The sequence below is a fragment of the Malaclemys terrapin genome, chromosome 9 (genome assembly GCF_027887155.1).
Source record: "Malaclemys terrapin pileata isolate rMalTer1 chromosome 9, rMalTer1.hap1, whole genome shotgun sequence".
NCBI classification, from domain to species: Eukaryota; Metazoa; Chordata; order Testudines; family Emydidae; genus Malaclemys; species Malaclemys terrapin.
In genome coordinates, this window is record NC_071513.1 from 42214280 (window position 1) to 42226448 (window position 12169).

The 12169-nt window shown below is 56.5% G+C and overlaps 1 protein-coding gene across 2 annotated transcripts in view; it reads left to right on the forward strand.

Annotated features, from left to right (window-relative positions):
* The window catches only part of KLF8 (KLF transcription factor 8), a 91384-nt gene that overhangs the window by 57954 nt on the left and 21261 nt on the right, over positions 1 to 12169 (forward strand). Inside the window, exon 1 of one of the 2 annotated variants that reach the window (XM_054038839.1) lies at positions 549 to 1350. The exons of the other annotated variant lie outside the window; for it this stretch is intronic. Coding sequence (XP_053894814.1) covers positions 1282 to 1350 — 69 coding nt within the window. The 5' untranslated portion in view covers positions 549 to 1281. Of the gene's footprint in view, positions 1 to 548; positions 1351 to 12169 lie in introns of those variants that run through there. 2 annotated transcript variants of the gene reach the window in all.

Here is a 12169-nt window from a genome sequence, read left to right on the forward strand (position 1 = left end):
GAGCCCTGAAGGGTCCTGCCTTTTGGGGTCTTAGCCAGGGCGCGGTTAAAGGGGAGGGTTTGCATGTGTGAATCTCTCTCTTGCCCCACTCTGGCCTGGTGTGCGTGGCCTGCTCGTGGTTGGAAGGGAATGTTGGGGGTGTCCCAGGGCCATCCCCCCCTTAGCACAAGCCCTGAGGGGAATCTCCTAGCCAGACATGCATTGGACTGCCTTTCTGCTAGGAGGGGAGGCTGCAGACCTACAGGTTCCCCCCTTTCCCTGGGGGACAGTGTGCAGCAGATCTATCTCTTTTAAGGGGAGACTTTGATTATTCCCCCTGTCAATCCCCTCCTCTCTGTCTGTCCCCTTGCGGGGAGCACACCATGACCTCCCCGTCCTTGCTGGATCTCGCGCACTCGCCGTTGCCATGGCGAGCATTGTGTCTAAATATTGCAACCAGTTGTCAGGCTGCCTTTCCCTGCCTGCCCCTTCCTGGCTTCCGAAGCGCCGGGTGCTCACTGGCGGAACGACCCACTTTGCTGCGGCTCCTGCGTGGGTGCCAAGGGATGGAGGCTGGGGGAAGGAGCCGAAAGCTGCTCCGCGAGGCCTCCCCACCTGGGGACGGGCGAACTGACATGCTTTGGCGGCAGGGGAGGAGCCGACAGCCGCAGGCTTGGCTTGGCACTCAGCCCCTCCCTTCCCTCTCCTCTCTGCAGCCCGTCCCTTTTAAGGAGCTCCACCCAGGGTCAGGCCAGGGTGGAGCTGTCAGACTATTCACACCTCACAGCTCAGGACTGGCAGGCTAGACACACCAGCAGCAGGCAGCTCTTTATTCAGAGAGAGACTCCTCTGTGGAGGAGCAGAGCTCTCTGACTGCTTCACGGGTGTGCGTCTCTGTGGAAGGCTGAAGGCGTGGGCCTGTGCAGACCCCAACGTGAACGTGTATTGATAATAAGGAGCCGCTATCGGCCACATCTCTCCTTTTTTTTTTTTTTTTTAAATTCCCCTTCCTCGTTCTTCCATTCACCGGAGAGGCTTGTGGGGCAGAGACTTGGCTGAGGATCTAAGGACCTCGACAGTGTGCCAAGTTGCCAGGTGTACAGGCCGGAGGAGGTGAGGGAGAACGGGAGACTCGCCCTGACCGCCAGTTGGCAGAGCCCTGGGTTTTGCAGGAAGACAGTGACTGCACCCGCCCGGGCTGGTATCCCATCTCCTTTGCCTGCTCCCAGCTGCCAGGAACAGGAGCGTCGTGCAGACCTCGCGCGTGGTGAGGGGCAGCCGTCTGGAGCCCGGCTCAGGAGTATGATCCTCCCCGCAGACAGCATGAGCGCCGTGCAGTACCGGAGGAGCCCACCGCGCGCCGGCTGGGCGGTAAGTGGCTGGATGGTTCTCTGGCAGGGGGCCGTGATGCTCCCCTTGGGGCAGGTGGCAATGCTGGGGTGGCATTTTCCACTCTTGTGCTCCAGGGCTGCATGGTGTAAGTGAGCTACTTCCTGGGGGGTCAGGATATCTTCCCCAAGCCCCCCATTTCATCCAAGCCCTCGCCAGGTACATCCCCAATCCTGCCCTTCTCCTTTTTAACAGCCTTTATCTCCCCACCATTCACACATGCACCAGTCCTGGGCATGGCCCCAGTTATTCCTTCCCCACTCTGCCATAGCAGCTCTGGAGAGGAGGGGGGTGCCCACTGGGTCTTAAAGCCATGGGATGGGGGTGGGGCAGCTTTGCCTTGCTCAGCCCTGGAGGGCTCTGAGTCTCAGTCTCCTTTGGACTCCGAGGGCGGGCGGGTGTGTGCAGAGAGGGGGATGGGTGTGCGCCTGTCTCCTCCCCCAAAGCCGGTGCATGGCAGGCCAAAGCAGAAAGACCTCCAGGGGGCTGCAAGGCCAGAGGCAGCAGGGTGCACTGCCCCTTTAAGAGAGGGCTGGGACATGGGGGACCTTTAAGGAGCAGATGGGAGAACAATTTGTGGCTTGTGCACTGCTCCTTTAAGGAGGGGAGGAGGAGGAAGGTGTGCCGCACCCACTCGCCTCCCCTGCTCTTTAAGAGCCTGATGCCCTCAGCTGACACTGGGTGGCAGCAGCAGGAGGGAGGCCTGGCAGGGAGAAGGGGTGTTTGGGCTGGATTCCAGGTTTCGTTATGGTCCAGGATATGTACACACCTCCCTCTGCAGGGGTCCCCCAGTGTGGATGGGAGGTTTGCACAGAGACCAAGGGGGACTCGCAGCCTCACATGGTTATTGTTGCATTGTGCATCACGCAGTGGGGGATCTGCTCCCCATCAGAGCGCTGCCACTGCCCCTTTGTCTCTTTTTCTTTCCCTCGCCCTCTCCTGTTTTCCCTTCTGCATTTCCTTCCCTGCAGCAGCTCCCAGTTCCCACCTCTGGAGGGCACCACTCCCCCCCCCCCCATTTCCCGTTCCATCCGGCAGTGGAATAGCGAATATTGACGTAGAGTGTTGTCATTCAGCCTTAAAGCTGACACCCCAGTGAGATTAGTAGGGGGCAGGGCTGTTCACCCCTTGGAGTTATTGTTTAAGGCTGTCTGCAGACTCAGGCAGACCTTGTGCCTTCTTTGTGCACTCGGGCCCCATTTTATCTCTGCAGCCAGGAGGGCTAGAAACATACTTTAAATGAACCCCACAATTCTGCACAGTCTGAATATGCTTCATGTGGGCCACACCAATACTGCACGAGGGCTGGATCTGGCCTGCGGGCTGCATGTTGGATGCCCCTGGTGTAGAAAGAATCAGGGACCTCCCTGCTGCTAAAGCCCTTGGGAAGGAGGGGATAAAAGAATGCTTTTTTCTCCTGAGTAATACCCCTAACTGCTCCCAAGAAGCCCTTCTCTGTGCTGCCCCCCAGCCGGACAGGCCAGTCTGGGGAACCCTTGGAAGGGCCCTCCTGGGAGTATACACAAGCAATGCTGGGCTGTTATTTATGTCCTGTGTCTGTTCTCACTTGTGAGATCATTGAGGATGAGGATGGGGCTAGGGGGAGGATCTGCGGTGCCCCTGTGGGACTGGCCATGTGTGAAGTCTCCCGACTTCAGATCTCCCCTTCCCACCAGAGCCCTTCTGGGCTCCGTGCTGAGTCCCCAGCTCCACCAGAAGCCATTCCCAGCTGCTTTGAGTCCCAAAGAAAGTGTGTCCTTGGCTATGGTTTGGTCAGGGATGGGATTGGGGCCTCTCTCCCCATGGTCATTAGAGTTTGTCCTGTCCTGGTTAGGTGGAACGGAGATCCATCAGCAGCTGGTGGATCTCTGTTGAGCCGGGTGGGAAATGGGGCCAGGTTTTCCCGGCTGGCAGCAGTGGTGGAGCCCAGTGCAGTCTCTCTAGGTCAGAACTTCAGCCGGGTATATGGGAAGCCTGAGCTGTCCCTGTGCCATGGAGACACGGAGGGCTTGAGGCTCCAGCGTTGTCACTGAAAGCCTGCCAGGCCTTTCCCATGCCCACTCCCCCGTGGTAGGTAAGCTGAGCCTGCTGTGGAGCCGAATGCTGGGTCTGTGCAAAGCTGTTTCCCAAGGCAGAATCTTGAGCCCTTTGTGTCTTATGAACTACTCCTAATGCTGAGTGTCATCCCATTGTGGCCTCCACAGCTTCTCCACCAGAACTCGACTAGCACCTGATTACATGGAAAGGCAATGTCAGGACAGTGCTAAGAGGACAGGATGAAAATAAACTCGCCTTAAAGCAATGGGTGCAGCTGTTTGGATACATTCCCCCCCTTGTGTTTATCTCTTCTCTGGGGGCCAGGAGCTTTGCATTCGTTAGTAACCAAATCTCCCCATGTTGCCTGAAACCCCTGCTGCTCCAGTCTCTCCAGGTTCCCATATGCACTTCCCCCTCCACTTTGGTGTCCTCTGCAAATCTGGTTACTGCTGAGTCAAGGAAAACCAGACAAAGAAATCCATAGGGACCTCGGGGCTCTGAGTTCTGCTGATTCGGGACCCCCCAAGTGTCTTTGGCTGGGCTACTAACAACTAGCAGAAAGCTTCCTCTGTAGCTAACAGTGCTGCCCTTTAAATGATCATTCCTGGGCCATCAGAGTTCCAACACCATTGAGGGGAATGGGGCAGTTCACAGCTCTCAGAGCTATTGTCTCAGGCTCTCTGCAGACATAGGGCATGTCCATACTTAAACCACTGCACGGCTGTAGACACTCCCATCAGGAGAGATGGCAGTAGCCTAGTGCTGTCTACACTGGGATAACTATGGTGTGGATTTTACACATTCCTGATCGATGTAGTTATGCCAACCCAATTTTCTAGTGTAGACTAGGCCTGTGCTAACTCGACTCAAACCAAGTGTAAACTGATTGAAGTGTGCACACATTAGGCGGATGCAGTGGTTAGGCTACAATTGATTAATCAGTGCAGCCTTTGCTGTCTAGCCATGGCCTTACTTACTTTAGTGCAAATTGAAATTTTGGAGCATCAGATGAAAACTTGGCAGAGATACTGGGATGGTCAGTCCAACCCCAGAATTACAAATCCCATCATACTAACCCTAACATGGGGGTTTATTCCAGTTTTGCTAACCACAGCTACATAGTGTCTCCCTACATTTCCCCAGCAGTTTCAACTGGATATGGGATTGTTGGGCAATTGCTAGGATCATCGGGGCAGATCTTACTTAACTCCCTGCCATTGCAGGGGCCTTGGCATTGGTGCACATTGGTCCCTCCTGTTTTCTGCCCATGGGCTGCAGTACTTCGGTTGAATTCTGGGTATTGGGCTTGATGTGATATACAGCGGGTCAGACTGGATGATCTGACACTCTCTGTTCCGGCACTTCCTGTCCTGAACTCTTGTTGAATGTTGCTGTTGAACAGTGGCCACGTTTCACTCCAGAGGTGGCTGCATTCTGTGTGTGGAATGGCCCTTGGGGACGAGCACTAAAGAAATGTAAGCTTCTGTGGCTTTGAGCGTGATGCCTTAATCTCTGCTGGATGCCAGTGAGAGGGAATGTGGGGAATGAGGCTGTTGTTGCAGGCGGTGCGAATCCTCCGTCTCATAGGGAGTTTTGGGGCATAGTATGTTAATGCAGCTCCTATGTTTTTTTTCCCCCCCCCTTGGTGCTGTTTGTGTGTGAGGGTGGGGGAAGGAGAAAGGTGCTGCTGAAGCAGACTGGAGAGGCAATTCCATTCCATGGGCCTCATCTCTTGCTTTAGGAAGGAGTCAGGGCTTTGAAGTGCATGGGTGTGGGACAGAAGGTTTGGCTCTGTGTCAGGTCTAGTGTGCTCTTCTCTGCTGTGCATAGATCCGCCTCCTGCGTCCCCAAGGAAATAGCGAGAATAAGCTAGGAAACGCTCATCTCGGCTGAGCTCGGATACCCCAGCAATGAGCATGTTATAAATTAGGGTTACCATATTTCAACACTGAAAAAAGAGGACACTACATGGGGGCCCTGGCCCCATCCCAACTGCGCCCCTTCCCCCGACCCCATTCCAACCCCTTCCCCAAAGTCCCTGCCCCAACTCTGCCCCCTCCCCTGAGCACCCCGTATTCCCCCTCCTCCTTCCCGCCCCACGAGCTCTGGCTGCTGCTGCGCTGGGGAAGTTGCTTCGGCCCCCGCTGCGGTGGAGAGCAGCGGGAGCTGGGAAAGTTGGAGCCCAGGGAGGAGGCGGCTGCGCTCTCGGATGCTGCCCGCCGCCTCTGTGCCCTGGCAGATCGGGGGAGTTGTAGTTTTGCTGCAGCCACTCGCACTCGGGGTCCCCCGAGCATCTTTGGCCGAGCGCTACCGGCTTCACGGCTTCCCCAGCGCAGCAGCAGCCGGAGCCCAGGGAGGAGGCGGCTGTGTGCTCGGATGCCGCCTGCCCCCTCTGTGATCAGCAGATCGCGGGAGTTGTACGTTTTGCTGTAGCCACTCGCACTCGGGGTCCCCTTACCATGCCTCCCTATTTTCCCGGACATGTTCGGCTTTTTGGAAATTCCTCCCGGACGGGGATTTGAGGACCAATAAGCCGGACATGTCCGGGAAAATCCGGACGTATGGTAACCCTATATAAATACACTGCTAGGATTCTGCAGCCTGGATTTCAAGCCCCGCATTGATGCTCAGGACCTGTGGTGCCTTTGTGCCGGGCCTGTGGAATGTTTTGGTGGAAATTGCTGGCCTCCCAGTGCTGTTAGCCTCCAGTATAAAGGGCTTTGCTGCATCTTGGCTTGTAGTTTCCTGGCATCTCCATGTCTGCTGATCCCTGGGATCTGAGAGTGCTCGTGATGTTTCCTGCTTTGGAGCCACTTCTGAATGCATCCCTTCGCTTGGTTCCCATGACCTTTGACCCTTGGTGCTGGGAGCCTGGGATCTCCCTCCTGTGAGGCCTCCTTGCCCTTCTTGGAACCTGGGGTGACGATTAGCCTCATGGTAAGGTCATTGAAGCTGGTGCTGGTTGGAAGGCTGGACTGGGCTGCTAGTTTGCTACCAGCTGTTGTAGGACATCTTGTGGGGGTCCTTCTAGATGGGTTTTCTATGGGGTCTCTGTATCTTGCCCATGGGATCAATGTGCTCTGTTGGCTCTGTCCACACTAAGTGTCTGTGCTCCGAATTCCCCACCGTTGCTAACACCCGGTTCAAATCCCCCAGAGGTAGCAATGATAGGAGCCCTAATATAGCTTAGGCACTTGCATCTTTCTGGCTGCTAGTGCAGACAGAGCCCTGGGGCTGTTTGCTAACTGCTGCGTTGCATAGTGCACTGTGGGTCACTGCTGAAGGGGACAGCTGGACCCCGGTCCCATGGAGTCACAGGGCCACATGGCAATGTAGTGAGGCAGCACAACAGCAGGATAACATGGTGTTGACCGCACAGGGATTTCCAGATGCTCTTCATGCCAGGTGAGCTCCTGCTTGCTGGACAGAAGCCTGGCTGGCAGCCCTTTGCGTTGCCCCCCTCCGTGCCTCCCGGTTGCTGCGTCAGGGATTGGGTCTGGGGTCCGTTGCTGTTCATTTGCGACTGATCGAACATTAAAAGCAGCTCCCCTTCTCGCTCGTTTGAGGGGCATTGGGTTCCCCATTCACACTTTCCCAGGGAGGTTGAGGCAGGTTTGTAGGTGATCCTTCCCTTCAAAGGAGCCTGCTAGGTTCCTGACCTGGGGCTCGAGGACACAGCTTGCTCATTTCTGGGGCTGTGGGGACACAGCTTGCTCAGTGGCGGGCTGAGGACTGTTATAATAAGCCTGTGTTGTCTAGAAATTCATAGTCCTGTTCCACAGCCTCCCAGGGCCACGTGCTGTGACTAATTGGTAGCGACTGTGATATTCCAACAGCACAGACCACTACCAGGGAGCTCAAGGAGAATCTCCTTTTGCTGATAATGTCTAGGGACTATGACACACACTTGGGCAGTTCTGACTACATCCAGTAGTGGTGCTCAAACACAGCCTGGCCATTTGGGTCAATAACCAGGGAATGGCACCCCTAAATCAGAGGCCCCCAGGGGAGGGCTGCAGGATTCCTATGCTGCTTTGGAGTCCCCTAGTGGTTAAAAACTGATCGTTTCTGGCACGTGCATCCCACTTGCTAGTTGAAAGCTACAGCTCCTTGTAGCCCATGGCAACTTCCTATCTAACCCCTCTCCTGCTGCGCTGAGCCGCAGGTGGGGTGGGAGATGGTGCTCGCGGCTGATGAGGCTGATGATTTCAGATTTAGCTGACCTAGGCTGCTGCTCCGCAGCCACGCATGCGCAGCCATTCTTGCTGGATTTCCAGGTGATTGCAAGGAAATGTCAAACCAGCATACCTTGGTTCTCGCACATCACCTAATCCCCACAGGGATCTGTGCACCACGAGGCAGTGAATAGCTCTGCCTTAACTGGAGACCACATGCTCTTTTGGGGGCTCAGTTCAGCTTCCCTTGACATCTGTGCCCAATCTTCCGTTGACTCCCGTGGTAGCCAGTTGGGGCCATCACTCCTTTTTTCTTTTTCTTTTTTTTCTTACGGGACGGTGGTTTAAAAAAAAAAAATCTTCCTTCAGTAAACTGTAGAGTGGGATCTAAACCCTCCTGCTTCAGAGCATAACCGCGGGGGCTGGGAGAAAATATCATGTAGAGGCACGTTCTCCGATAACTGTCTCTTGCGGGGTATCTTGCACATCTCTCTGAAGCATCCATTACTGGTTACTGTCAGAGACAGGATACCGGGCTGGGTGGACTCATTGGTCTGATCCAGTCTGGCACTTCCTATGCTCCTGGTATTCCTGCTAACAGGTTAGATGATTTGCAACAAAATAGCTTTAAACATGGATTTCCTTTTAATGGCTGAGGCAGCTGGCTTCAATTTCAACCATCAAGCACTTTGGAACAGGGCTGGTCAGTTTCACGTTCCCTCTCCAGTCTGTTTCCCTCTGACTGTAGCCCAAAGCTTCGATATTTGGAATCCCAGCCAGGGAATTTTTAAATTCACTCACTGCTCAAGGGGAAAGAAATACCCTTAGAACTTAAACTCACAAAATCCTATTCACATATGTTTGTGTTAAGTAAGCTTCCTAAGCGTTAACAGCTCGTACCACTGGGTCTTGAAAGGCTCTGCTACTGCCAACTTCACTTTGCGTAGGTAGATCTGCTCTGTGTCTGGATTCTGCCTGGGTCGAACAGAACGAGCCTGACTGCCCCTTTGCTCCAGACTCAATCCGTAACTCCTCACACACACACCCCTTGTCCCCACTGCTCTTTGTATATTTCATGCTGCTTCCTCCCAGCTCCTGAACATGCAGAAATACCCCAAGAAAGGCTGAGCTTGTGAGACTTCCAGCCTGGCTCTGCAGGCCCAAATGACTGTGAGTTCAGACTGGTATATCATCGGGGGCATCTCTGGATCCTTTCAATGGTGGCCCCTTGCTGTTCCACTGAGAGTTGGCCTGCATTGTCTGTGTGCTGTCCCTGGTGGCCCAGAGCAGTAATGCCTGATTGACTACAACAGCTTGCTTCCAGTCTTGGACCCAGCCTCTGTTCTCTCCAACTTGGAGGCTGGTGGGGGTGATGCACTGAGCCCCTGACAGTAGAGGGGACAGAGAGCAGCGTGGGGCAGCTTGCTCAGTGATGTGCAGAGCAGTGTGTGCAGGAAGGAGTTAACAGGGAGGGGACGGGGGATGCTCTGTGGAATCCCATCCTGGTATCTGGTTTTGGAGAAGGATGTGAAGCGAAAGGCCTGACAGCAACTGTTGTGGATGGTTTTTTCAGAGACACCTGCACCGCGCAGAGCGGGACTGACAGGAGAGGCAGGGCTGGCTGGGAGATGAAAGGCTTGTGGGGAGCTGGGGGGCCTGGATCAAAGGGAAATCTGTGCTCTGCCTGGATGTGGAAAGCAGATGGGAAGGGAAGCAGAGGGATGGCTGAATGAGGCCATAAATCTCAAGGGGTGTCGGATAGGCTGTGGCGGGGAAGGGCTCTGTGGGGTGGATCAGCCAGTCTGTAGACTAGGGGGTGGGTGGCTTGAACCGGGGGGCTTTTAACCCCCCTAGGATTCAAGCCCAGCTCTGTCTGTAACTGCTGGGGGGAGGCAAGGCCTGCAGAGCACAGCTAATCCCTAGCCTGGCTGACGCCCTGAGTGGAGCCTGGGGCTGCACATAGCCAGTGGGGCTAACGTGGCTGCCAGAGGGAGGGGGAGGGGAGAGGAGAGGCAAGCAGCCAGGCGGGCTCTCAACAGGATCTCTGTGTGGGTGGCTCGGCTCAGGGAGTGACAGCCGTGGGTTGGGCCCGCCTCAGCTTGCCTGCCAAAGGAAGGATTTGTTTTGTCACCAGGCCGGCTGCAAGGGCTTGGGCCGCAGCCAGGCAGCGCATCAGAATTGCCCAGGACACTGCACCTATCCAGAGCAGTGGCCTGTATGGCCAGGATCCTGGGCGCGTGGAGGTGACAGTGACAGGGATTGGGGGAGGGCGGTTCATGCACGTGAAGTCAGGGCAGGGCTAGGGTGTGAGTTTGACCGTCTCATCCCAGTGCCCACCCTCACCCCCCGCCCATTTGGGATCTGAAGACAGGGCTGCATCTGAGCCTCTGGCTCCCCTGGCCATGCCTCCCCTCCCAGCCATGCCCACAGCCCTTGCAAGCTTTTGGGTGGCTGGCACGCATCCTGCTCCTCCCCCCACCTGGGCATCAGCCGCCAGCGCTCCTGGGCTCTATGCTAGGTGGTGACAACTTCTGCCGCCACTGAGTCCCTGCTGCTTCCTGGTTCTCAGCCAAGCTGGGGGTAAAACCAGTTCCACCCCCAGCTCCCAATCCAGCCTCCTGGCCGCAGACCCCTTCTTCCCTGGGACGGTGACCTCCCCTCACAACCCAGCCACCTTATGGTGCAACTCACCCCTGTGCCTGAAGGGTTAATGTTGTGCCTGAGGATAATCCCCCCCCCAGATCCCTGACATCCCGTGGGCAGTCCCCATCCTGCTGGCCAGGGGCTGGGTGTGGCTCTCTTGTTTTCCTCAGCAGACTGGTAAGCAATCGCCCCCAGGGAGATGCTCAGCACAGCTTTGCCTAGAATCAGATAGTGAACTCCCACCTCTCCCCACTCCCCTCTTGCCAGCCAGACCCGCCCACTGCGGAGGGCATCTCTGTGTCACGTAGCTGGGCTGTGGGGCCCCCTCGCAGCTCCAGAGGCACATAGCGCTGACTGCCCCACTGAATCTTGTGGGGGAGACATATGGGCACCCCCTAGTGAGCAGGGAGGGGATATCATTGCTCTTGTATCTACTGTGGGAGGGGCAGCTGGGTGCCCCTCTCCTAGGAGTCGAATAAGCCTGGGCGGGAGCCCTCATCCTCTCTCATCGCAGCATCCCCTCACAGCCAGCGACTGGCAAACGTCCCGCAAGCTCCATGAGGGTCGTCTCCTTGAGGGCCAACCCCACTGGCCCATCTCTTGGGCCTGCAGGGACGATGAACCGATCCAGCGCTCTCCCCATCCGCCTCTCTGGGGCTTGGCCCACACGCAGGCTGCAGGCCCCAGCCAGTTCGTCTTGTACTCGAAGCCAGTGTGCCCAGCCTTGGGACGCTGTGGCTGCCTATAAGAAAGGGGTGGCAAACCTGGTCTGTTGGGGGAGCCCCCCACGCCGCATGGCTGAGGTTACTTTGGAAGCAGCCAAGTAAATGTTTATGGAAGCCTCAGAATAGAGCCCAGAGTTCTGAGCCCAGCTCCCCCTTGGTCCACCCAGGGACCCCCTGATTGCTGCCAGGGGGCAGCTGAGCACCCCACTAGCTCACCCTTGCTGCTCTGGGCTGTGATTGGCCATGTCCTTTAACCCTTCGGGCTGGGGACAGGATCCCCCCTGCAGCCCTAAGGTGTAACCACAGGGCCGACAAGCTGGGTGCTTGGTGGAACTGAGAGGGAGGGGTTGGATCTGCCCCAGTGACCTCTGGCTGTTCTGCAGGGGAATGGAGTGTGGACATGTGAGCTGCTCACTGGGCTCAGCCGTGATCTAGTTCTCATGGCAACCTGCAAGCCTGTTCTATGCCTTGGGGGTGTGCTGGGGGGGCTTTTTGTTCCTTCTCTCCCTCCCACTCCCCCGCCCATTCCCCAGTGGAGGCTCAGCATGCGTGAGCTCCATCTGCTGCCTCTCCCCAGCCCAGGCCCTGCAATGGAGCACAATGCCCAGGGCGGGCTGGCATCCAGAGCCAGTGGGGCAGGAGTCTGGCTGCATAGGAGTGGGGCTGGTGTTTGTATGATGCAGGACCCCCCCCCCCCCCCATTGCTCCGAAGGTGCACACACAGCCATCTGCCCCTTGCTCGGGGTCTGCACTACAGTCTGAGGCGGTGGGTCAGTGCCCTGGCTTTCTGCCTTCAGAGATCAAGGCTCACATCCTAGCTGAGGTACTGCATGAAATCCACCGTGGCAGCCTCGTCACAGTCCCTGCAAAGCCACTCTGCAGGCTGGCCCGGTTCCCAGGTTCTGATCCAGAGGCTTGGGTGTTGAATGGCAGGGGGTCTTGTCTGGAGTGAGCTGCATAGGGGTTAGGACTGGACCTGCACTCCCAACCAGCTAGTCTAGAACAAGTGGCGGCAAAGAGCTATCTGTGGGGAGCCCAGGACCACCAGGGCTGGGGTGAGATGGGAGTGGGGGCTGTGGGTTGGGATTGAGGGGCAGTGGACAGCAGTGCAAGGCAAAGAAGCGCAGGACTGGAATAGTAAGGGGTGATGCGAGTTAGGACTGTGGTTCATTAGGAGACCTTTCACGTTCCTAAGGCCCAGCAATGCAGGTATCAGCCTGC